Here is a 24,468-nt window from a genome sequence, read left to right as displayed (position 1 = left end):
ATTAAAGTCCATGCATTGCATCGCACGATACTAAGGGGACACTATCGGTGGGGGGGGGGGGGGATCCGCCCCTCAAAAAAGAGAAAAAACACGAGAAATGGATAAAAGACCACCCATACAAGCAATAGGCCAAAATGGTCAACTTAAACCGGGGAGTTGTCTGCATCCATGCTAGAAGCCCCCCACCCCCACCCTTACACCCTATCTCCCCCCTTCCCTTCCTCTCGCCTCCAATCTCTCTCTCTCTCTCTCTCTTCCTTATTGCATCTCTGTACGCCTATACAGTGGGCCTCTTTATACCCTCTTCTGACCCTTTTTACTCCATGAAAATAAACGAGTAAAGCAATAGAGAGACGAATAAACCAAAACCCGACTCATCCAGTAATTCAAAAGGAAAAACAAAGGCAAACAATCATTCAATGCAAAGAAAAGCTTCTTTAATCGGGTTTATTTAATTACAATGTAACAATACTGTTTGTTCGCATCTGATGTTTTGCAATAATATAGGTCTACTCCATGACAAAAGCAAAGAAAGAACGACAGACTATTTTCACACTCGTTCTTGAAAAAAGACTAATGTATATTGTATATAGTCATCAAGGACTATTCAACATTTAAATTTATGCATGTTATATTACACAACATAAAGGGCTGCGGCTCGTGAAGATGCCACAAATCGGAAACATTATTATAACATTTTAAAGCTTTGATGGATTTTCCTCAAAGCATTAGGAATAATTATTTGTGTGGTAAATTTGCACACACAAAACAACTGTCGTCAAAATGAACCTGCCCTTTAAAGATGGTGATTTGACAATTCTAAACAAACGAGTATTATATGAATGAGAAGAAAATAAGGAACAAAACTGATCATGCAGATGGATATTGTATATAATAATTAGTTGAAGCATGAATTACAGTGTTAATTGTTGTTCAATAATTATCATTTCGCAAAAGAAGAGAAACGAACAAAGCAAAACAACCATGCGTAATCCGTCAGTGTAACATAATGATTTCAATATCATAACTTTAAGTAAATGATTTTCTGTACACTATGAGCTGAAATATGCAACCGAATGGCCATTATATCGCATTTACTTCACACACGATTTTTTTTTCTCTCTTTAAAATATTTTTTATGTTCATAACTTTTTATACATAAAACAAACATAATCATTGTACATTATACATATTATACAAAATGAAATAAAATACAAAACAAAGCAAAATAAAACAGGAAAAAAAAACGATCATGATCATGATCAAACGATCATAATATTAGGCGAATGGAGGGGGGGGGAGAGGAAGTAGGACAAACATGAAAATGGTGTCCATTATGAAAGATTTCTGCCTAAATGAGACAGAAAATCGTGTACAACTCTTGAACGCACACACAGGTCACGGAGTGACCCTGAGTGCAAACAGCTGACTGTGTTACAACGTAGGGGTGATACATTTTCACAATAGGGGTGATAAAACTCACTGGAGGGACTTTAATTCACTTATAACAAAGAAATGTGTACTACAGTACTCCTGTTGAATGCTCTGATGAAAATTATATGAGTTTCACATTCATTTGAACGGGAGGACAAGATTATTGTATATATCGAGTGCATTATATATGCATAAATCATACTACCATTGCGACCCCCCGCCGGCCGGCCGATGGTTCAGGCATGACGATCCTGAGTGACGTCACCGATAGAGACCTCAAATGCCAGGAGAGCCTATTCGACAACTAACTTCATCTAAAAAACACGTATTGAAGATAACATCCAATGGGGAAATGGCTTTCATTTTCATGAAATATACATTCCGTTCCTCAATAAATCTTTAACCCCGTCGTTAACTGCCCATTCATTCTCGAGCAATGGGGGAATGAATACAGAGTGTCTCAAAGTTTGTGTGAAAAGAGGTGATGTGCATTTTCCATAGAACTTCTGCAAAAAGCAATGCGTAAGGGAAAGATTAGCCCAAAACACGAATAGATGAGTTAATCAAATGGAATGAATCATGAAAATCAGTGAAATATATTTTCTCCTGTACTCATTACTGAATACCCCGACTTGATACGATTAATTTTCCCCCTCTCCATCAAATTTAAGAAAAAGGGTGCATATTTTCATAAAAATATCATGTGTTATATCGACGGACGCCCTTGCGTACGAGCAGGAGGAAGCCAAATGTCTCGTATTTTTCATAATGCCTGAATTATGGTTCCCACCCCCATCTTTACCATGTTTACCTGGGCACCACCGGCCATACGCTTTGGGTTGTTATTGCACTGTAAAAACGCTGGTCATATTGGTTTAAACAAGTTGTTTAAACTTGATATATATATATATTTATATATACATATATATGTGTATACACACACATATATATATATATATATATAATATATATTTAAAAAGAGAAAAAAAAATGTTCATGGTTGCGGACTTTCAAAATGTGGTTAGAATTAAAAAACACGGTTTTACAGTGCATGCAATTTTGTAAAATACAAAAGATAAACATCGAAACGTACATTAATTTTTTTTGTGATCCGCTGGTCTACTGTTGTCAATTCCAGTTACCATAGTAACTGCAGTGATGATTACGCTGTTCTCAAATGCATGTAGTAGATACACCATCTAGCTGTTGAATTAAAAACATTGAAACATTTAATAACTACAATGAAAATTCCGGGAAACCGCAATGTTCATGTTTAATTGGTTTGCTCAGTAATGGATAAACATGCATGTTTAAACGCAAGCCCCCTTTTCATCTGATATTGATTGTGTATACAGATTCCAATTAAGGCAATGAAGATCACCCATAAACACGGCCGTACTCACGGGGGGGGGGGGGGGGCTAGCAGGTGGAGGAGCCTGCCCCATGATATTTTGAAAACTTATATTAAAAAAATGTTTTTTTAATCATTTAATTCATCAAATGGGGGCACGGAATCTGAATTTCACTTTAGAAAAAATGATTTTAAAAAGGAAATTTTTATGAGTATAAGGTTGCCCCCCCCCCCCCTTCATCCCTCGAATTAATTTTGCATGTACTTGGTGTCACCAACGAGATGGAACTGGGCTATTTTTTTAAATTCAATTTTAATGTCAATGTAGCGAAAAAGATTATGCCAACAATATTCATTATGTGATTAAATCATTTGTAGATAAGGATTGTATGTGTGAGGGACCCCCAACGCCTAGAATAAGTTATAAAGCAGCCTGAGCATGCTGAGAGCGACCAAAATATCACGAAATCACTACGCATCGTAAAAGAGAAAATTACGACAATTACAAATACAAGAACGATTGCCATAACCAACAAAAGAAGAAGACCCAACCAACCAAAGCCATTTTATTTGATCGTTATAAAATAATGATCCTAATATCCTTATCTTGCAATCCTCAAAATATAGCTGTATCCAAAAAAAAATCAGCCTCGATCAATCATTCTCAATACATTTCAAAAAGCTCTTGTCAGTATTTTATTGTTGACTCTTTATTCCATAAGGGGTGACACGACATTTTCTCAAGCGACAATTGCTCCTGGCTTTATTTCGTCTAAGATATAGGGTTGGGTGTTTAGTGTTGCAATAGTTTTAGGCTTAGGCTTACGTTAAATCCATGGTTGAATTTACAGCAGCTGGAACAATTGTTACCGGAGCAAATGTCATGGAACCTGTAGCAGCGGAACTTGAGGGCGGGGGGGGGGGGGGGGGTCAGCCTCCAATGTTTTCCATCCCCCCCCCCTCTCCCATTTTAAAACCGTTCCGCAGCCCCTGAAAGGCATGAATTTCTAATGAAAAAATGTAATTGTGCGTCAGTGCGTGTACTTGAGCAAAATACACAAAAACAAGGTCATAAAAACATAAACGTACCTCTAGTGTCAATGGTCATTATCTTGATGACTGCCATCATGATGATCCAGTACCTTTATAGCTTGTGTTTGAGGGTCATAATGGACAGAAAACGGTCTTTCAATACCTCTAGACCAGGCCCTACACTCAGAGAGAGAATGTGGGGGGGGGTGAGAAGAGGGAAGGAATGGAGGTAAAGAGGGTGAGGGGATGCATAATTTAATTCATCTTCCAAAACTTACTTTAGAAGGAAACCTGGCCAATCATGAATCCGAGAAGGCTACGAAGTTGACAATCAATTAGTTTTTATTAACCAAAATGGTCGAGGCAAAATTTGCATTTATTGCATCGAATGAGTATAATTCATTTTCAAAGCCTACCCAGAAGGAGATTAATGAAATGCTGCCATCTTTAGATCAAATCAGGAAAGGCCATGCGCCCTTTCTGTAATTTCCACCTCCCAATGCGTTTGCCCCTTCAAACGGAAAATGTAGAGTTACATGGCTAAACCCTTTTTTTCTTAACCTAATAATCCTATACAATAGCATGAATAGGGGGGTGTCGCCACTTCCCCCATGCACCTGTTATAGCTACGCCGTTCTCGCCGCTTCATCCTCCTCATGTCCGTGGGCGCCTGCCTCCTCCAGTCCGGCTCCACTTTTTACCCCCTCCTCCTCTCCCCTTTTTTCAGTCTCTCTTCATACCTCTCTCTCTTTGCCTTTAATATTCATTTTTTTCTTATTCACCATCATCTTTTCCATTTGTTACCTGACTTTTTCCTTCGCATCTTGAAAGCTCTCCGCCAAGTAGTATATGGGTTGGAACTTACAAACAGGATACTCAGTGACTGTGGTCCTCTCGGGGTCAAAACTTCGTATCTCAGGCTCATTAGTCAAACAATACTGAAAGAAAAATATTACATATTAGTTTATTGATTTTATTAATGACAATGTAACGGGAACAAAATGCCTATAAAAATTGTATTGGAAAAAAATATTAAAGAATATTTTAAGTAAATGAAACAAATGCAAATAAATAAGCAAATAAAAAATATTAAATAAATACATGCATAAATAAATGAATAATAAATAGATGGATAACTAAATCAACCAATTTTTTTCCAACAAGAAAAAGAACACAGATGATGAAGAACTAAAATATAGGCCTACCTCTAATTCACCGAAAGATGATAGTAGCCCCGCTCCGTAGGCTTTCACCTGTCCATTCTGTCTGCACAGCCCAAACTCAAGAGTAAACCAAAGGAGCTGATGTTTTTTAACAAGTGAATTAAAAAGAAGGACAAGCAAATAATTTGAAAAGGACAATAATACGCTTTAAAGCCAAGTCTAATTGGCATTGAAAAAGGCTGCCGATGAATTGACCGTTCACTTAGCCTACAACATATAAAAAGAGAAAACAATGAAAGTGATGTGGGGGGAGGGGTATAACAACAGAATCACCCCCCCCCTCCTCCCCCCGTTGGCCAAAAAATAATAAAAAATGACGGTGAATTAAGGGGGGAGGAACAGACACGTTGTGGGGAAAAGTACAATAGTATAAGCTAGCAAAAAAATTTCACTTTTAAACACATGATAATAACTGATATTGTCATTTAGATAATTTAGATAAGTCAACATGGTCAAGCGGATATAAAGAATAAAATTAACATTTCAAAAAAGGAACGTGAAAATTAGAAATTTCCTTAACACACCCCACCCCCTCCCCCCAAAAAAAAACAACACACCTACCAGTACATACTTACATTAGAGAGCTTGTCAATTTGCTCATCTGAAGCACCAAGAGATAGTAAACCAATTTCCTGAGATTGATTTAAAAAAAACGAAGAGAAAAACCTTTGAAATGTATTTTCATTCATTCATTCATTTCGGTTTATTGTACACAATACTTCCTTTTTAAAACAGTTGGGAGACTGATACAAACAAAGATTACAATGTAAGCATAAATTTCATAGTTACATAAGTGAAATGAAATAGTCAAATAATATAAAGTAACAATTAATTAATTGAGGTTGGTATATTGCACTTACAAGGTAATTCTAGATGAGAGCACGTTACAATATCATTTCCAAAGATATTTATAAAAAACTATAATATGGTAATGATAACTGAAATACATGCACTAAATTCAATAAACAAATTTATAAGTTGTGGAGAAGGTTGAGATTGGGCATGTTGGGATATAGAATTAAATCGCAAAGTGGAAAGTTCACATTGAGAAATAAGAATGGAATTGTGTTTTTAAAATATAATTATGAGGCTAATGTAAAATATCTGACATACGGAAAATGAGGCATAAAGTACTGTAAATTTTATTTTATTATGTTATTTCTTCCTTCACCCATCGCAACTCTCATCAACTGATTCTGTGCCCATCCTGCAAATACGATGCACACTTATTGCGCTTTTGTAAAGCAATTAGTTAGTTTGAAAAGAGGAGATAGGACTGTGAAATAAAATCGAAATATCATTTTGATGTACACTAGTACTACTGCCCCTCCAATGATAAAATACATGCCTTATAATACGTCTTCGAGACCAACTAACCCCGAGTGACTCTTTAATCCGAAGGATTGTTCCTTTTTCCCGAAAATGAGTTTTGATATTCCTATAAAGATCATTCATTAGAAATGAATCAATGTTCTTTGATGATTCGATGATGAAGTAAGGTTCGAAAATATTAGGGAAATATTTTAGTAAGTTTCCTATAATATACACATATTTTTCGATTTTCATTTTCGGACTATCGAACTTTTGAAATAACGAACCTCATTTTACCGTCAGTAGAAAACATTCAGTATAATGCCACAAATGCCTGTATGAACGAGTAGCTTTTTTATATTTGGACAAACAAAACATCTTGGAATAAGCAATTGGCCTATGCGTGTTTCGGAAAACAAACCTTTGGAATAATAAACCTTCGCAATAACTATAACACGATCCATACTATTTCGTGTACCGTTAGTCAATAACAAGAAAATAGCCCCGGGGGGGGGGGGGGCACTTCCATTCACGTCGAGTGGATACCATGCGCGACCATGGGGTCTCGAAAATCGCCCTAAACACGTAATTTCCATTTTCTGAAAATGCACCCCTTAACAAGTATTGGCGTGTGAAACCCTACCCTTAACAAGTATTGGAAACAAAACGATACTCTTATTGGTAATATTCCCTGAAATGAACCCCTAAACAAGTACAGGAATGTTTTCATTGTTACGGGTCCTTCGGTCGTCGGCTTTACCTTATTTGGTTTAGTACGACCCCACCTTCTAAACCTCGCGCAAATCGGACTCTAAACACGAAGTTTTGGGGCAAAAAGGACATCCTTTATAAAACATTTTAATTTTGTTTTATCATCCCCGCATATTCGACCCTAAACACGTAATTTTCCTAGCGAAATAGATACCCTTTTTTATTATTTTTGTGTTTTTGACACCCTTATCACGTTACGTACGTAACGTGCCCTATCGTGAAAAAGACACCCTTTTTACGTGTTTTTTGGTCGCGCATGGTATCCACTCGCCAATGTAAGTAGCCCCTGTTGCACCCACAAATGTAATAACGCCCACAAATGTAATAACGCCCACAAATGTAATAACACTTTACCCACAAATGTAATAACGCCCACAAATGTAATAACACTTTACCCACAAATGTAATAATTTCACCCACAAATGTAATAATGCACTTTACCCACAAATGTAATAATTTTTGATCACCCACAAATGTAATAATGACTTTACCCACAAATGTAATAAATTTGAAGGGATTTTTGGCAAATCCGTTCTGAACTAAAATCGTATAGTAATGCGTTCATATAGCACAAAAGTGCCAAGTCTCTTTTCCTGACCGGTTAATTAACAAATTATAATATAAATCCAAAGTCTTTATTCCAGACCCGGTTGTTTCAAAAATTATAATATAAATCCAAAGTCTTTATTCCAGACCCGGTTGTTTCAAAAATAATAATATGAGCCAAAAGTCTTTATTCCAGACCCGGTTGTTTCAAAAATTATAATATAAATCCAAAGTCTTTATTCCAGACCCGGTTGTTTAAAAAATAATCATATGAGCCCAAAGTCTTTATTCCAGACCCGATTGTTTAAAAAATGATGATATAAGTCCAAAGTCTTTTCTCCAGACCCGGTTGTTTCAAAAATTATAATATAAATCCAAAGTCTTTTCCAGACCCTGTTGTTTCAAAAATTATAATATAAATCCAAAGTCTTTATTCCAGACCCGGTTGTTTCAAAAATTTATATATAAATCCAAAGTCTTTATTCCAGACCCGGTTGTTTCAAAAATAATAATATGAGCCAAAAGTCTTTATTCCAGACCCGGTTGTTTAAAAAATTATAATATAAGTACAAAATCTTTATTCCAGACCCGGTTGTTTAAAAAATAATCATATGAGCCTAAAGTCTTTTTCCAGACCCTGTTGTTTCAAAAATTATAATATAATTCCAAAGTCTTTATTCCAGACCCGGTTGTTTAAAAAATAATAATATAAGTCCAAAGTCTTTATTCCAGACCCGATTGTTTCAAAAATTATAATATAAGTCCAAAGTCTTTTCTCCAGACCCGGTTGTTTAAAAAATTATAATATAAATCCAAAGTCTTTTTCCAGACCCGGTTGTTTCAAAAATTATAATATAAATCCAAAGTCTTTTTCCAGACCCGTTGTTTCAAAAATTATAATATAAATCCAAAGTCTTTATTCCAGACCCGGTTGTTTAAAAAATTATAATATAAGTCCAAAGTCTTTATTCCAGACCAGATTGTATCAAAAATGATAATATAAGTCCAAAGTCTTTTCTCCAGACCAGGTTGTTTAAAAAAATTATAATATAAATCCAAAGTCTTTTGTCCAGACCCGGAAGTTTCAGAAATTATAATATAAATCCAAAGACTTTATTCCAGACCCGGTTGTTTAAAAAATAATAATATGAGCCAAAAGTCTTTATGCCAGACCGGTTGTTTCAAAAATTATAATATAAATCAAAAGTCTTTATTCCAGACCCGGTTGTTTAAAAAATAATCATATGAGCCCAAAGTCTTTATTCCAGACCCGATAGTTTAAAAAATGATGATATAAGTCCAAAGTCTTTTCTCCAGACCCGGTTGTTTCAAAAATTATAATATAAATCCAAAGTCCTTTCCAGACCCTGTTGTTTCAAAAATTATAATATAAATCCAAAGTCTTTATTCCAGACCCGGTTTTTTCAAAAATTTAAATATAAATCCAAAGTCTTTATTCCAGACCCGGTTGTTTAAAAAATAATAATATGAGCCAAAAGTCTTCATTCCAGACCCGGTTGTTTCAAAAATTATAATATAAGTACAAAATCTTTATTCCAGACCCGGTTGTTTAAAAAATAATCATATGAGCCTAAAGTCTTTATTCCAGACCCGATTGTTTCAAAAATGATAATATAAGTCCAAAGTCTTTTCTCCAGACCCGGTTGTTTAAAAAATTATAATATAAATCCAAAGTCTTTTTCCAGACCCTGTTGTTTCAAAAATTATAATATAATTCCAAAGTCTTTATTCCAGACCCGGTTGTTTAAAAAATAATAATATAAGTCCAAAGTCTTTATTCCAGACCCGATTGTTTCAAAAATTATAATATAAGTCCAAAGTCTTTTCTCCAGACCCGGTTGTTTACAAAATTATAATATAAATCCAAAGTCTTTTTCCAGACCCGGTTGTTTCAAAAATTATAATATAAATCCAAAGTCTTTTTCCAGACCCGTTGTTTCAAAAATTATAATATGAATCCAAAGTCTTTATTCCAGACCCGGTTGTTTAAAAAATTATAATATAAGTCCAAAGTCTTTATTCCAGACCCGATTGTATCAAAAATGATAATATAAGTCCAAAGTCTTTTCTCCAGACCAGGTTGTTTAAAAAATTATAATATAAATCCAAAGTCTTTTTCCAGACCCGGATGTTTCAAAAATTATAATATAAATCCAAAGTCTTTATTCCAGACCCGGTTGTTTAAAAAATAATAATATGAGCCCAAAGTCTTTATTCCAGACCCGGTTGTTTCAAAAATTATAATATAAATCCAAAGTCTTTATTCCAGACCCGGTTGTTTAAAAAATAATAATATAAGTCCAAAGTCTTTATTCCAGACCCGATTGTTTCAAATATTATGATATAAGTCCAAACTAAGATACGATAATGATGTTCCGGTGGAATAAAAATGAGAATCGAGCCTAGTCTTCTCTCCAGACCCAGTTAATTAAAACTGGTGGAATCAAAGTCTTTGTTGTTGTTTTAAATTATACTGAACGTATTGTGAATATACGCGCTATGAGTAAATTGAGAATCAAGCATAGTCTTTTCTCCAGACCCGGTTATTTAAAACTAAAAACTAAAACCCTATAGTAATGCCTTCATGTTGTTGTTGTTGTTGTTCGCTTGGGTTTGAGGCGCGTGTCATTCAGATATGAATATTTACGCCTATATCAATTTGTCGTTTTTGTGGTTATAAAATTTTGACGCAGAATTGATTAGCGCTGCTTTCAGTAAATTTGAATGAGATCGTGAAAGGCGGCTCATCACAAATCCTTGATTGTTTGAATAGTATTTTCTGGCCAACCCGGATCAGTAATTTGAACGGGCTTCTCAGCATGCGCGTGGTTGCTATTAAAAACAAGCACTGCCTAGGCCCCCCCCCCCCCAATACCCAATCAAGACAGTGTGATGCCTGTCAACAGACCTCTCCTTCCGAAGTTTGAAAAGAGAACAATAAAAGTGTTTAATATAAAATACATGTTGTATGGTATACCATAACCAAATATAAGGACACAATTAATTAATGCAGACATCTGGGCTTGTGCTCGGTGCAATTAATGTCATGTGTTATTATTAAATGTTACATGTTTAACATGTTATCTGGAATATTCTATCGATTCATAGATGGGTGACACCCGTTTACATAGACTCAAGAGGAACTTCAAAATGCAGTAGCCAAATACAAGTAAATTTATACAGAGGAAAAGAAAATAACAAAACAAAATAAAACATATTACATACATATGTACACATTATATACATTTATTTACAGGCGCTTTATCTTATAATATGTTTTGCAGAGAGAACTTAAAAATAAGAGAGTCTATGTGTCCTTCTTACGAAAGACACAAGTGCTCTCTGGTGTGAAGCTTCTGATGAAGATAATGATCCCTCGAGATCTGCTGCCTCTTGGGAGTCTGTATCCACTAACAGCATTGTTCTTTCTATGATATATTTTGCGCATTCAGTTAAAAAATGTCTTGTTGTTTCGGGCACTCCACAAAATTCGCATAATCCAGTTAGGTGTGTTTTGAAAAGAAATAGGTTTTGGTTTAATCCAATATTATCCATTCTTAGACAGTGCAAAATGGATTCACTATTCTTGTGGTTCAAGGAACATTTAAAAGTTCCTGCTACGTTTTTTTGGATTCTTTTAAGGGGATACAGTTTCTTCCCATCTATTTTGCCATTTTTGCATATAATAAAATTTGATCAAACTATTTGATTCTCTTTTATTTAGTTTATTATGGATGTCAATTGTGGGATGTATTAACGCACCTTTGGCGGCCTTATCAACCACTTCATTACCAGTGATATTACAATGCCCAGGTATCCACTCATAACAAATATGTATTCCTTTTTGATGAAGTTGTGTCTGGAGCATCAACAACTCATAAATAAACTGTTCTTCATTGTTGTTTTTCAAAGCTTCTAGTGCTCCAAGAGAGTCGCAGAAAATAACCGCTCCTGTGAGTAATCCCGGTACCTGTATTTGGTTTAACCAGTATAATGACAGAATAATGGCAGCTAATTCTGCTCTGTAAGAGGATGTATTGTTGTCATGGTTGTGTAGTCTTTTGGACTTTACATAATTAAAGCGTGGTATAAAAAAGCAGCAGCTGCCCTGCCCGTCTCTGGAGACTTGGAGCCATCCGTAAATATTTGTAGGTGGTTTGGCCACTTCCGATTAATACGTTCTATACTTCTCTGTTTTTGGAGCAAGGGGTTGTCTGCCTTGGAAATAAGGTCACTGAGTTCATTTGATACTGATGTGGTCTCATAATGCCACTTTGGAATTGGTGTTGTTATAAACATGTCCTCAATCTTGTATGATAAAATCGGTGGTAATACTAACACTCTTTGACCAAAGGGTTCCCGAGTATTTTGATTCACTTGTATATTAAATTGCCAACAGTCTTTCAAGTCCTCCATCAAAGGGTGGTTTGGGATACTTTCAATACGTTTTTTCAATTTGACACTTAGCATTTCCCGACGTATGTCTAAAGGCATCTCCCCAAGCTCTACCTGTAATGTTCTAAGAGAAGTTCCTTTTCTTGCTCCAGCACAGATTAGCAGTGACTGATATTGGATCGAGTTCAAAATATTTTTTACATTTGTTGTTGCAGAGTTGTATGCTTCGCATGCGTAATCCATCAGTGACCGTATGATGGCTTTATATACCTGGAGGGTTTCCTGAGCGCTGTTACAAAAAGGGCTGTAAGCAATGCATTTAAGTACATTTATTTTTTGTTTGCATCTCTGAACAATGCTATCAATATGTGGCTTCCATGTCAATCTCTTATCAAATAATACTCCTAAATATCTGTGCTCCTTTTGTGGAATTAGAATACATTCATTCAAAGTGATCCTGAAATGTTCTTCTCTATTTGAACGTGAGAATAGCATTGGACGAGTTTTGTCATGAGATATATTCAATCCCCATGATGAAAACCAATTGTTCAATTCATTTAGATATTCTTGAATATATTCGCTAGATTCTTTCAAGTCACTTCCGTGTCTCCAGATAACGCAATCATCTGCATATAACAGATTGTACACGTTAGGTGAAATAGGAATGTCGTGTAGCATTATATTGAATAACTCTGGGCTGAGTGTACTCCCTTGGGGGAGACCATTATTAATTTCCATACATGGAGAAAATTGCTTTCCTATTCGGACCTGGAAAGTACGACGCGATAGAAGATTATAGATGTAGAGAAGTATGTTGCCTTTCAGTCCAATTTTACCTAATTTGACTAAAAGTCCTTTGGTCCACAATGAATCGAACGCTTTCTCTAGGTCTACAAATACAGCTATCGTCTTCGTACCGACTTCCAGATTCTTTTGTATGCTATTTTCAAGATGTATAATGTTATCTAAAGCGCAACGCCCCCTTCTAAATCCATTCTGGATTGGGGATAGTATATTATTGTTTTTCCAAATAAAACTGGAGTCTCTTTTTTACCAAACTTTCCATTATTTTCATAAGGCAGGAAGTTAAGGAAATGGGGCGGTATGAATTTGTTAATGTGGGGTCTTTATTTGGTTTCAAAATTGGAATCATTATGGAATGCTTACACGAGGGTGGAATTTTACCGGATTCCCATATTTTGTTGATTAACATAAGCATGGCTTCTTTTGCGTTTGTTGGAAGATTCTTATATACCTGATAACCAATGTTATCTTCCCCTGGCGTTGATTGTTTTTTCGTTTTGAGGATATAATTTAGTTCTGTCATGTCAAAAGGTTCATTAATGGCAAGTTTGCCGTCCATTTCCTTAAATGGGAGATCATTAAATTCTTTATTAATCTCCTCTTCTTCTTTGTTATGGGGTTTGTTTTTTCCCGCAGATATGAAACTTTGTGCGAATGCGCTTGCCTTTTCCTCGTCTGCGGTAATTATCTTACCGTCTGCGTGAAGAACTGGCATTTTATTGGTTGGTTTAGTTTGTGAACCATTTAGTCTCTTTACAGAGCGCCATATCATCGTTAGGGGCGTAAACCGGTTAAATTTAGAGCACAGTTCCCGCCAATATTGCCGTTTTGCTTGTCTAACGAGTCTTTGCGCTTCTGCTTTCTTTTTTCTATAGTGTTCCAAATTTTGTTGGGATGGATTTTTCCTCAGTTTGTTTTTTGCTTTATTTCGTTCCCTTATTTTGGTGGTGCAATCTTTTGTCCACCAGGGAGTTGGGTTTTGTTTGTGTTTTTTATAAGGTGGGGCAGTTTCTCCAGAACGCTTGTGATTAGTTTGATGAAAAGGTCATAGGTTTCTGAAGCGTTCAAAGCACTCGTATCAGGGTAGGTGTTTTTAAAGTGTTCCTCGCATTTCTTTCGAAAATTTGACCAGTTCATATGTTTAAAAGACCACTTTTTGGTTGGATAGTGATCTGGATCATTCATGGTTGGGGCTTTCTTAAGATGCAAATCAATTCTGACGGGAAAGTGGTCGCTGCCACATTTGTCAGATAGGACCTGCCATTCACAATTAATAGCTAAAGAGGGTGAGGTGATGGATAAATCAAGGCAAGATATTTTTCCTGTATGTGGATCTAATCGAGTCCCAGAACCATTATTAAGTATGACGAGGTTATTTTGAGTAATAAAGTTTTCAATTAAATGACCGTTGCTATCAGTTTTCTCACTCCCCCATAGAGTGTTATGGGAGTTAAAATCTCCTACTATCAATAATTTAGAGGTGTCCTTGACATTTTGAATGAGTAAATTTAAGTCGTCTTCTTCTAGTTTTTCACATGGATTATAGTAATTAATAATTGTAATAAAGGACTTGCCCATGTGTATATTAATTGATTGCATTTCGCAATCTACATTTAGAGATATGTATTCGTAATCCAATGAGTTATGGATATAGAATGCACATCCCCCTCCTCTTCGGGAATTTCTGCTTTTAGAAAACAAGTATAATTAGGAATATGTATTGATTGAGAACCTTGATACCATGTTTCTTGTAAACATATTAAATGGATAATTTCATCTCTTTTACAATGTATATATTTAACAAGTTCATCACCGTGCCCTTGCATTCCCTGCGCGTTCCATTGTAAAATGACGAGCGCGGGTATAATAACACTTATTATATATAGCACAAAAGTCCAGTCTTTTTCCAGACGCAGTAGTTTCAAAAATTATAATGTAAGTCCAAAGTCTTTTTTCCAGACCCAGTTATTTCAAAAATTATAATATAAGTCCAAACTAAGATACCATAATGATATTCCAGTGGAAAAAAAGAAAATCGAGCTTAGCCTTTTCTCCAAACCCTGTTATTCAAAAATTGTAAATAACAATACAACAACAACAAAAACCGTATAAAGACCCCATAATCTTATTAATGCTGGATAACGTTGTTGTTGTTGTTGTTCGCTTGGGTTTTGAGGCGCGTGTCATTCAGATATGAATATTTACGCCTATATCAATTTGTCGTTTTTGTGGTTATAAAATTTTGACGCATAATGGATTAGCGCTGCTTTCAGTAAATTTGAATGAGATCGTGAAAGGCGGCTCATCACAAATCCTTGATTGTTTGAATAGTATTTTCTGGCCAACCCGGATCAGTAATTTGAACGGGCTTCTCAGCATGCGCGTGGTTGCTATTAAAAACAAGCACTGCCTAGGCCCCCCCAATACCCAATCAAGACAGTGTGATGCCTGTCAACAGACCTCTCCTTCCGAAGTTTGAAAAGAGAATAAAAGTGTGTAATATAAAATACATGTTGTATGGTATACCATAACCAAATATAAGGACACAATTAATTAATGCAGACATTCTGGGCTTGTGCTCGGTGCAATTAATGTCATGTGTTATTATTAAATGTTACATGTTTAACATGTTATCTGGAATATTCTATCGATTCATAGATGGGTGACACCCGTTTACATAGACTCAAGAGGAACTTCAAAATGCAGTAGCCAAATACAAGTAAATTTATAGAGAGGAAAAGAAAATAACAAAACAAAATAAAACATATTACATACATATGTACACATTATATACATTTATTTACAGGCGCTTTATCTTATAATATGTTATGCAGAGAGAACTTAAAAATAAGAGAGTCTATGTGTCCTTCTTACGAAAGACACAAGTGCTCTCTGGTGTGAAGCTTCTGATGAAGATAATGATCCCTCGAGATCTGCTGCCTCTTGGGAGTCTGTATCCACTAACAGCATTGTTCTTTCTATGATATATTTTGCGCATTCAGTTAAAAAATGTCTTGTTGTTTCGGGCACTCCACAAAAATCGCATAATCCAGTTAGGTGTGTTTTGAAAAGAAATAGGTTTTGGTTTAATCCAATATTATCCATTCTTAGACAGTGCAAAATGGATTCACTATTCTTGTGGTTCAAGGAACATTTAAAAGTTCCTGCTACGTTTTTTTGGATTCTTTTTAAGGGGGATACAGTTTCTTCCCATCTATTTTGCCATTTTTGCATATAATAAAATTTGATCAAACTATTTGATTCTCTTAACAAATATGTATTCCTTTTTGATGAAGTTGTGTCTGGAGCATCAACAACTCATAAATAAACTGTTCTTCATTGTTGTTTTTCAAAGCTTCTAGTGCTCCAAGAGAGTCGCAGAAAATAACCGCTCCTGTGAGTAATCCCGGTACCTGTATTTGGTTTAACCAGTATAATGACAGAATAATGGCAGCTAATTCTGCTCTGTAAGAGGATGTATTGTTGTGTAGTCTTTTGGACTCTACATAATTAAAGCGTGGTATAAAAAAAGCAGCAGCTGCCCTGCCCGTCTCTGGAGACTTGGAGCCATCCGTAAATATTTGTAGGTGGTTTGGCCACTTCTGATTAATAAGTTCTATACTTCTCTGTTTTTGGAGCAAGGGGTTGTCTGCCTTGGAAATAAGGTCACTGAGTTCATTTGATACTGATGTGGTCTCATAATGCCACTTTGGAATTGGTGTTGTTATAAACATGTCCTCAATCTTGTATGATAAAATCGGTGGTAATACTAACACTCTTTGACCAAAGGGTTCCCGAGTATTTTGATTCACTTGTATATTAAATTGCCAACAGTCTTTCAAGTCCTCCATCAAAGGGTGGTTTGGGATACTTTCAATACGTTTTTTCAATTTGACACTTAGCATTTCCCGACGTATGTCTAAAGGCATCTCCCCAAGCTCTACCTGTAATGTTCTAAGAGAAGTTCCTTTTCTTGCTCCAGCACAGATTAGCAGTGACTGATATTGGATCAAGTTCAAAATATTTTTTACATTTGTTGTTGCAGAGTTGTATGCTTCGCATGCGTAATCCATCAGTGACCGTATGATGGCTTTATATACCTGGAGGGTTTCCTGAGCGCTGTTACAAAAAGGGCTGTAAGCAATGCATTTAAGTACATTTATTTTTTGTTTGCATCTCTGAACAATGCTATCAATATGTGGCTTCCATGTCAATCTCTTATCAAATAATACTCCTAAATATCTGTGCTCCTTTTGTGGATTTAGAATACATTCATTCAAAGTGATCCTGAAATGTTCTTCTCTATTTGAACGTGAGAATAGCATTGGACGAGTTTTGTCATGAGATATATTCAATCCCCATGATGAAAACCAATTGTTCAATTCATTTAGATATTCTTGAATATATTCGCTAGATTCTTTCAAGTCACTTCCGTGTCTCCAGATAACGCAATCATCTGCATATAACAGATTGTACACGTTAGGTGAAATAGGAATGTCGTGGAGCATTATATTGAACAACTCTGGGCTGAGTGTACTCCCTTGGGGGAGACCATTATTAATTTCCATACATGGAGAAAGTTGCTTTCCTATTCGGACCTGGAAAGTACGACGCGATAGAAGATTATAGATGTAGAGAAGTATGTTGCCTTTCAGTCCAATTTTACCTAATTTGACTAAAAGTCCTTTGGTCCACAATGAATCGAACGCTTTCTCTAGGTCTACAAATACAGCTATCGTCTTCGTACCGACTTCCAGATTCTTTTGTATGCTATTTTCAAGATGTATAATGTTATCTAAGGTGCAACGCCCCCTTCTAAATCCATTCTGGATTGGGGATAGTATATTATGTTTTTCCAAATAGAACTGGAGTCTCTTTTTTACCAAACTTTCCATTATTTTCATAAGGCAAGAAGTTAAGGAAATGGGGCGGTATGAATTTGTTAATGTGGGGTCTTTATTTGGTTTCAAAATTGGAATCATTATGGAATGCTTACACGAGGGTGGAATTTCACCGGATTCCCATATTTTGTTGATTAACATAAGCATGGCTTCTTTTGCGTTCGTTGGAAGATTCTTATATACCTGATATCCAATGTTATCTTCCCCTGGCGTTGATTCTTTTTTCGTTTTCAGGATATAATTTAGTTCTGTCATGTCAAAAGGTTCATTAATGGCAAGTTTACCGTCCATTTCCTTAAATGGGAGATCATTAAATTCTTTATTAATCTCCTCTTCTTCTTTAATATGGGGTTTGTTTTTTCCCGCAGATATGAAACTTTGTGCGAATGCGCTTGCCTTTTCTTCGTCTGCGGTAATTATCTTACCGTCTGCGTGAAGAACTGGCATTTTATTGGTTGGTTTAGTTTGTGAACCATTTAGTCTCTTTACAGAGCGCCATATCATCGTTAGGGGCGTAAACCGGTTAAATGGACATATAGCGTAGTCTTTCAGCCAGACCCAGTCATTTGTTTTTCAAAATAAGGCTAAGAGTAAAAATATAAATAACTCCAAATATAATACCAAGCAATCCTTGAACCTAAGAACATGTTTTTAAAAAGAGGTTTAGAATGTTGTCTTTATTCCAGACCTAATCATTACAAAAATTACGAAAAAAAAATCTTCTAACATAAGACCCTATCATATTCTCTTGGAATAACATGAGTTGTAAAACGTACTCTTTCCTCCAGACCAGGTTATCTAAGAAATGAATTAAAAAAGAAAATCAAATCTAAAACCAATTTTTAAATTTACACCCAGTAAAAAATATGTCTGTACCCCACACCCAGATTCTTTTGTATAATAATACTAAGACCCCTACAAAACATTGTAATTATGCATTTGCAAAGAAAACGTCCATTTTCCAGACTTGGTTATTATTTAAAAATAAAATTGTCTAAAAACAAATACCCAATAATCTAACTAATGTGAAATAACATGGAGATCGATTGTAGACTTTCCTCCAGACACAATTATTTCAAGAATAAAAAAACAATAAAACCCAACCCCCAACAACGAATCTAAGAACCAACAATCCTCCAAATTAAGACCAAGTACAAAAGCACATGTTTAGAGCGTTGTCTCTATTCCAGACCCAGTCATTTACAAATTAATTCAAACAATCTTAAAAACATAAGACTTTGTCATATTCTTATTCCTGTTGAATAACATTATTATTATGCTTAGACCTTCGTCTAGACCTAGCTATTTATAAGATAAACAAATATTGAAAAAAATCAAAGCTGAGACCAATCTTTAAAATTAAACCCAGTTAAAATGCTTGGGTTTAGAGAGTTGTCTTTACCCCACATCCAGTTCTCTTAAAATACAAATTAAGCAAAAGATTAATCTAAAAACTTAGACACCAGCATCTCCCAAACTATAAAACCCTGTGATAAGGCATACCGTAAGTTGGTATACAACTTGTTTTTGTTTGATGGAAGTGAAATAAATAAAATTGAATTGAATTGAATACCACAAAAACGTCAAATTAATAAAAGGTGTAAATATTCAGATCTGAATGGTACGCGCCTTAAAAACCCCAAAAACAACAACAACAACAACAACGTTATTCTACATCAATGATATTGTGGCGTCTTTGTTAATATAGTTTGTCTGTTTTTATCGTTTCTAATAATTTCCTATTTTGAAATAACTGCATGGGTCTAGAGCAAAGACTACACCATATTTAAAGATTGGGCGTTGTGCGCCTGTAATCCAAGCTATGTGGGGAAGTTACAAATTGATGCAGAGGTTCGAGGTTCGAGCCCTGGTCACGTCTTTCGGATGGTGACGTTAAAGGTCGGTCCCAGACGTAAATAATCATATCTGACTGAGACACGTCTGACAAAACTCAAACACACACAAACCCACACACGTTTGCCCCCTGGAAAGATTAAACCTCAAGATGTTGATGGACCTGAATCCACCGACGGGACAGCCTAACTCCGTAACTCTGGTACGGGTGTGGGAGGGGGCTCTTCTTTCTTTGCCTGTCTCTCTTTCAGTCATTTCAAATCAGTTTTTTCCTATCTTATCACTTCTTGATCACATAAATCCTCTCTCTCTCTCTCTCTTTACTTAACGGGTCAATATAACCCCAGAAAATATATCTTAGGCCACTGAGATTATTGGAATTTTAACTAATAAAAAAAAGTGCTGAATATATTACAAATGGTGCTTGGTACACTGAAAATTTAAAGTACCGAAGAACTTGTTAAACTTTATCCCCTCTTGCTAGAATGATTTTCTTTTATATAATATCTCATAGATCGTCGATCAACAACCTTATCGTTTACGGGAAGTAATCCCCATATTGTGTGCTGATATCTTATTCCTCAGTTTTTTGTTTTATATGTATTTAAAGGTTTTTTTTTTCATAAAAAAGGAATGAATATACAAGAAATAATAATAATAAACAAGTGGAATGCCTCTGACCGTCTCACCTGCATCACGCGATTCAACATAGCAGCAGTGCTGACTTTGAAAACTACTATAACTCGCACAAGATGTTAAGTGATACTTGGTTACTCTTATTTCCACGTTTTATGAACTAGACCAATACACTTACAGAAATAGGATGGTAATTCAACAAATACCCCCAATGTGGCCAAAATTCATTGACCTCACATGACCTTTGACCTTGATCATGTGACCTGAAACTTGCACAGGATATTCAGTGATACTTTATTACTCTTATGTCCAAGTTTCAAAAGTCATATCAATAAACTTGCAAAGTTATGATGGTAATTCAACAGATATCCCCATTATGGCCAAAGTTCATTGACCTTTGACCTTGGTCATGTGACCTAAAATGCACACAGGATGTTCAGTGATACTTGATTACTCTTATGTCCAAGTTTTATGAACTAGACCAACATACTTTCAAAGTTATGATGGTAATTCAACAAAAAAACCCAAATCGGCCAAAGTTCATTGACCCTAAATGACCTTTGACCTTGGTCATGTGACGTAAAACTCATGCAGGATGTTTGGTGATACTTGATTAACCTTATGTCCAAGTTTAATGAACTAGGTCTATATATTTTTTAAGTTATGATGATATTTCAAAATCTTAACCTCATGTTAAGATTTTGATGTTGATTCCCCCAACATGGTCTAAGTTCATTGACCCTAAATGACCTTTGACCTTGGTCATGTGACGTGAAACTCTAATAGGATGTTAAGTAATACTTGATTAACCTCATGGCCAAGTTTCATGAACTAGGTTTTTATACTTTCTAAGTTATGATGTCATTTCAAAAACTTAACCTTAGGTTAAGATTTGATGTTGACGCCGCCGTCGCCGTCGGAAAAGCAGCGCCAATAGTCTCACTCTGCTATGCAGGTGAGACAAAAAGAAGTAATAAAAATAATACTAAATAAAATTGTTACCCTACTTCTCATACAGTGGGTGGCAAAAATAGTCAATCATGACTAATTGCCAAATAAAAACATGGAATGGAATGGTTATCCCCTCTTGTTAGAATGTTTTTCTTTTATATAATATATCATAGATCGTCAATCAACAACTTTATCGTTTTCGGGAAGTAATCCCCCTATTGTTTACTGATATCTTATTTCTCAGTTTTTAATGTTTGGTTATTTAGGTGTTTTCAAAGAAAAAAGGAAGGAATATACAAGATTTTTTTTCTTAAAGGACAAGTCCACCCGAACAAAATCTTGATATGAATAAAAAGAGAAAAAAATCAACGAGCATAACACTGAAGATTTCAACAAAATCGGATGTAAAATAAGAAAGTTATGGCATTTTAATGTTTCGCTTCATTTCACAAAACAGTTATATGCACATCTCGGTCGGTATGCAAATGAGGAACTGATGACATCACTCACTCACTATTTCTTTTGTATTTTCTTAAATGAAATTTTTTATTTTCTCGTCATTGTCATGTGAAATGAAGTTTCATTCCTCCCTGCAACACGTGGAAATTTATTATTTTAATATTTTGTGCTTTAGGCAAGGAGGTCCTAATTGAAATAATGTATAATTCAAACAATGAAAACCAAAAGAAAGAGTGAGTGAGTGACATCATCGACTCTCTCATTTGGATGTAGCTGGCTCGTTCATATAACTATTTTGTTAAAAATAAACAAAACTTTGAAATGTCATAACATTCTTATTTTACATCCGATTTTGATGAAATTTTCAGCATTGTGCTTGTCTGATTTTTCTCTATTGATTCAAATCAACATTTTTCTGAAGAGGACTTGACCTTTAATGGTTGCAGGGTCTTTGTTGTTGTTGTTGTGTTTTTAATGAATTTTATAACTGGGTCTGACAGAAAGACTACGCTACATTTCCATGTTATTCAACATAATAGGATCGTGGGTGTTTGTTTTTTTATAATTATTATAATTTTTGAAATAAATGGGTCTGGAAAAAAGACTTTGGACTTATATTATAATTTTTTAATTCACCGGGTCTGGAAAAAAGATTTCGCATTTTTGTGCCATATAAACTCATTACTATAAAGTTTCAGCTTTAGTTACCAGGTCTGGAGCAAAAACTATGCATGATTTTCAATTTACCAGTAGCGTCTGAAGAAAAGACTCAGCTCGATTCTCATTTTTATTCCACTGGAGTATCATTAATGTATCTCATTTGGGACTAAAATTATATTACAGGGTCTGGAAAAAGACATTGGACTTGCATTTTTATTTTTTAAACAACCGGGTCTGGAATAAAGACTTTGGACTTATATAATCATTTTTGAAACAATCGGGTCTGGAATATAGACTTTTGGCTCATATGATTATTTTTTAAACAACAGGGTCTGGAAAAAGACTTTGGATTTATATTATAATTTTTTAAACAACCGGGTCTGGAGAAAAGACTTTGGACTTATATTATCATTTTTGAAACAATCGGGTCTAGAATAAAGACTTTTGGATCATATGATTATTTTTTTAAACAACCGGGTCTGGAATAAAGACTTTGGACTTATATTATTATTTTCTAAACAACCGGGTCTGGAATAAAGACTTTTGATTTATATTATAATTTTTGAAACAACAGGGTCTGGAAAAAGACTTTGGATTTATATTATAATTTTTGAAACAACCGGGTCTGGAATAAAAACTTTGGGCTCATATTATTATTTTTGAAACAACCGGGTCTGGAATAAAGACTTTGGGCTCATATTACTATTTTTGAAACAACCGGGTCTGGAATAAAGACTTTTGATTTATATTATAATTTTTTAAACAACCGGGTCTGGAATAAAGACTTTTGATTTATGTTATAATTTTTTAAACAACCGGGTCTGGAATAAAGACTTTGGGCTCATATTATTATTTTCGAAACAACCGGGTCTGGAATAAAGACTTTGGATTTATATTATAATTTTTGAAACAACTGGGTCTGGAATAAAGACTTTGGGCTCATATTATTATTTTTGAAACAACCGGGTCTGGAATAAAGACTTTGGATTTATATTATAATTTTTGAAAAAACCGGGTTTGGAATAAAGACTTTGGACTTATATTATAATTTGTTAATTAACGGGTCAGGAAAAGAGACTTTGCACGTTTGTGCTAAAGGAACGCATTACTATACGATTTTAGCTCAGAACGGATTTGCCAAAAATCCCTTCAAATTTATTACATTTGTGGGTAAAGTCATTATTACATTTGTGGGCGATCAAAAATTATTACATTTGTGGGTAAAGTGCATTATTACATTTGTGGGTGAAATTATTACATTTGTGGGTAAAGTGTTATTACATTTGTGGGCGTTATTACATTTGTGGGTAAAGTGTTATTACATTTGTGGGCGTTATTACATTTGTGGGCGATTATTACATTTGTGGGTGTAACACCCCCCCCCCCCCCCCCGGGGGAAATAGCGAACCTGGGCAAATTGAGCAAACTCCGGATCAGCATAGAGTGGAACGTGGCCGAGTAGTTCATGGCAAACATCTCTGGAAATCAGATATAATATCAAGCAAAATAGCATTCAAGTCAACTTTGTATATCAATATCAAAATAAAAATAAAAAAAAGAAATAATCGCCAGACAAAATCATCTTTTCAATGTGATATTTGCTTTGAAAAATATCGTCCAATTAAAGTTCATATCGCATTATTCTACGTCTCATTTTTTTTAGATGGGCGTGGATTACAATCAACTATAGACAGAAATAATGACGAAACAATGATGCCGAAGAGTATGGGTACTAAATAAAAACCTTGCCGTACACCACTTAAAGACAAGAATAATTTACTTGCGTCATTTCCTATCAGATACCACTACCATGACTACAATCCGACTGATTCAGGGTGTAATATCTCGGTTGGCACAAAACGTATTTCATAACATTTTTTCAAAGTTTAGCCAGAATTTATTCTCCCCCATTTCGTAAATCGTTTTATGACATTAATATAACATTTTATTCCTCATGTAACATTGATTGAATAATCAGTCTCAGATTTGTGTTTAAATTTTCACTTTTGATTTGTTTTTCAAATATAGTAAGACTTGAAAAAAAAACACACACAACAAAATACATTTTGTATAAAAATATTTTAGAATATTATTGCTAAAATGTTATTTCAACAATGTT

At 35.0% G+C, this 24,468-nt stretch overlaps 1 protein-coding gene across 1 annotated transcript in view; it reads right to left on the bottom strand.

Moving 5' to 3' along the window:
- Window positions 1-2,442: 2,442 nt before the first annotated feature.
- LOC121405980 (protein henna-like) overlaps window positions 2,443-24,468 on the bottom strand; it is a 29,130-nt gene continuing 7,104 nt past the window's right edge. The window contains exons 7-12 of the mRNA XM_041596974.1: window positions 23,758-23,827; window positions 5,616-5,672; window positions 5,023-5,118; window positions 4,622-4,755; window positions 3,875-3,994; window positions 2,443-2,637 (exon numbers count right to left, since the gene is read on the bottom strand). Coding sequence (XP_041452908.1) covers window positions 3,883-3,994; window positions 4,622-4,755; window positions 5,023-5,118; window positions 5,616-5,672; window positions 23,758-23,827 — 469 coding nt within the window. The 3' untranslated portion in view covers window positions 2,443-2,637; window positions 3,875-3,882. The remainder of the gene's footprint in view (window positions 2,638-3,874; window positions 3,995-4,621; window positions 4,756-5,022; window positions 5,119-5,615; window positions 5,673-23,757; window positions 23,828-24,468) is intronic.

This window comes from Lytechinus variegatus, chromosome 19 (genome assembly GCF_018143015.1).
Source record: "Lytechinus variegatus isolate NC3 chromosome 19, Lvar_3.0, whole genome shotgun sequence".
In the NCBI taxonomy this organism is placed as follows: domain Eukaryota; kingdom Metazoa; phylum Echinodermata; class Echinoidea; order Temnopleuroida; family Toxopneustidae; genus Lytechinus; species Lytechinus variegatus.
Note: the sequence above shows the minus strand (reverse complement) of the source record. Positions and strands in the feature narration are given on the sequence as shown.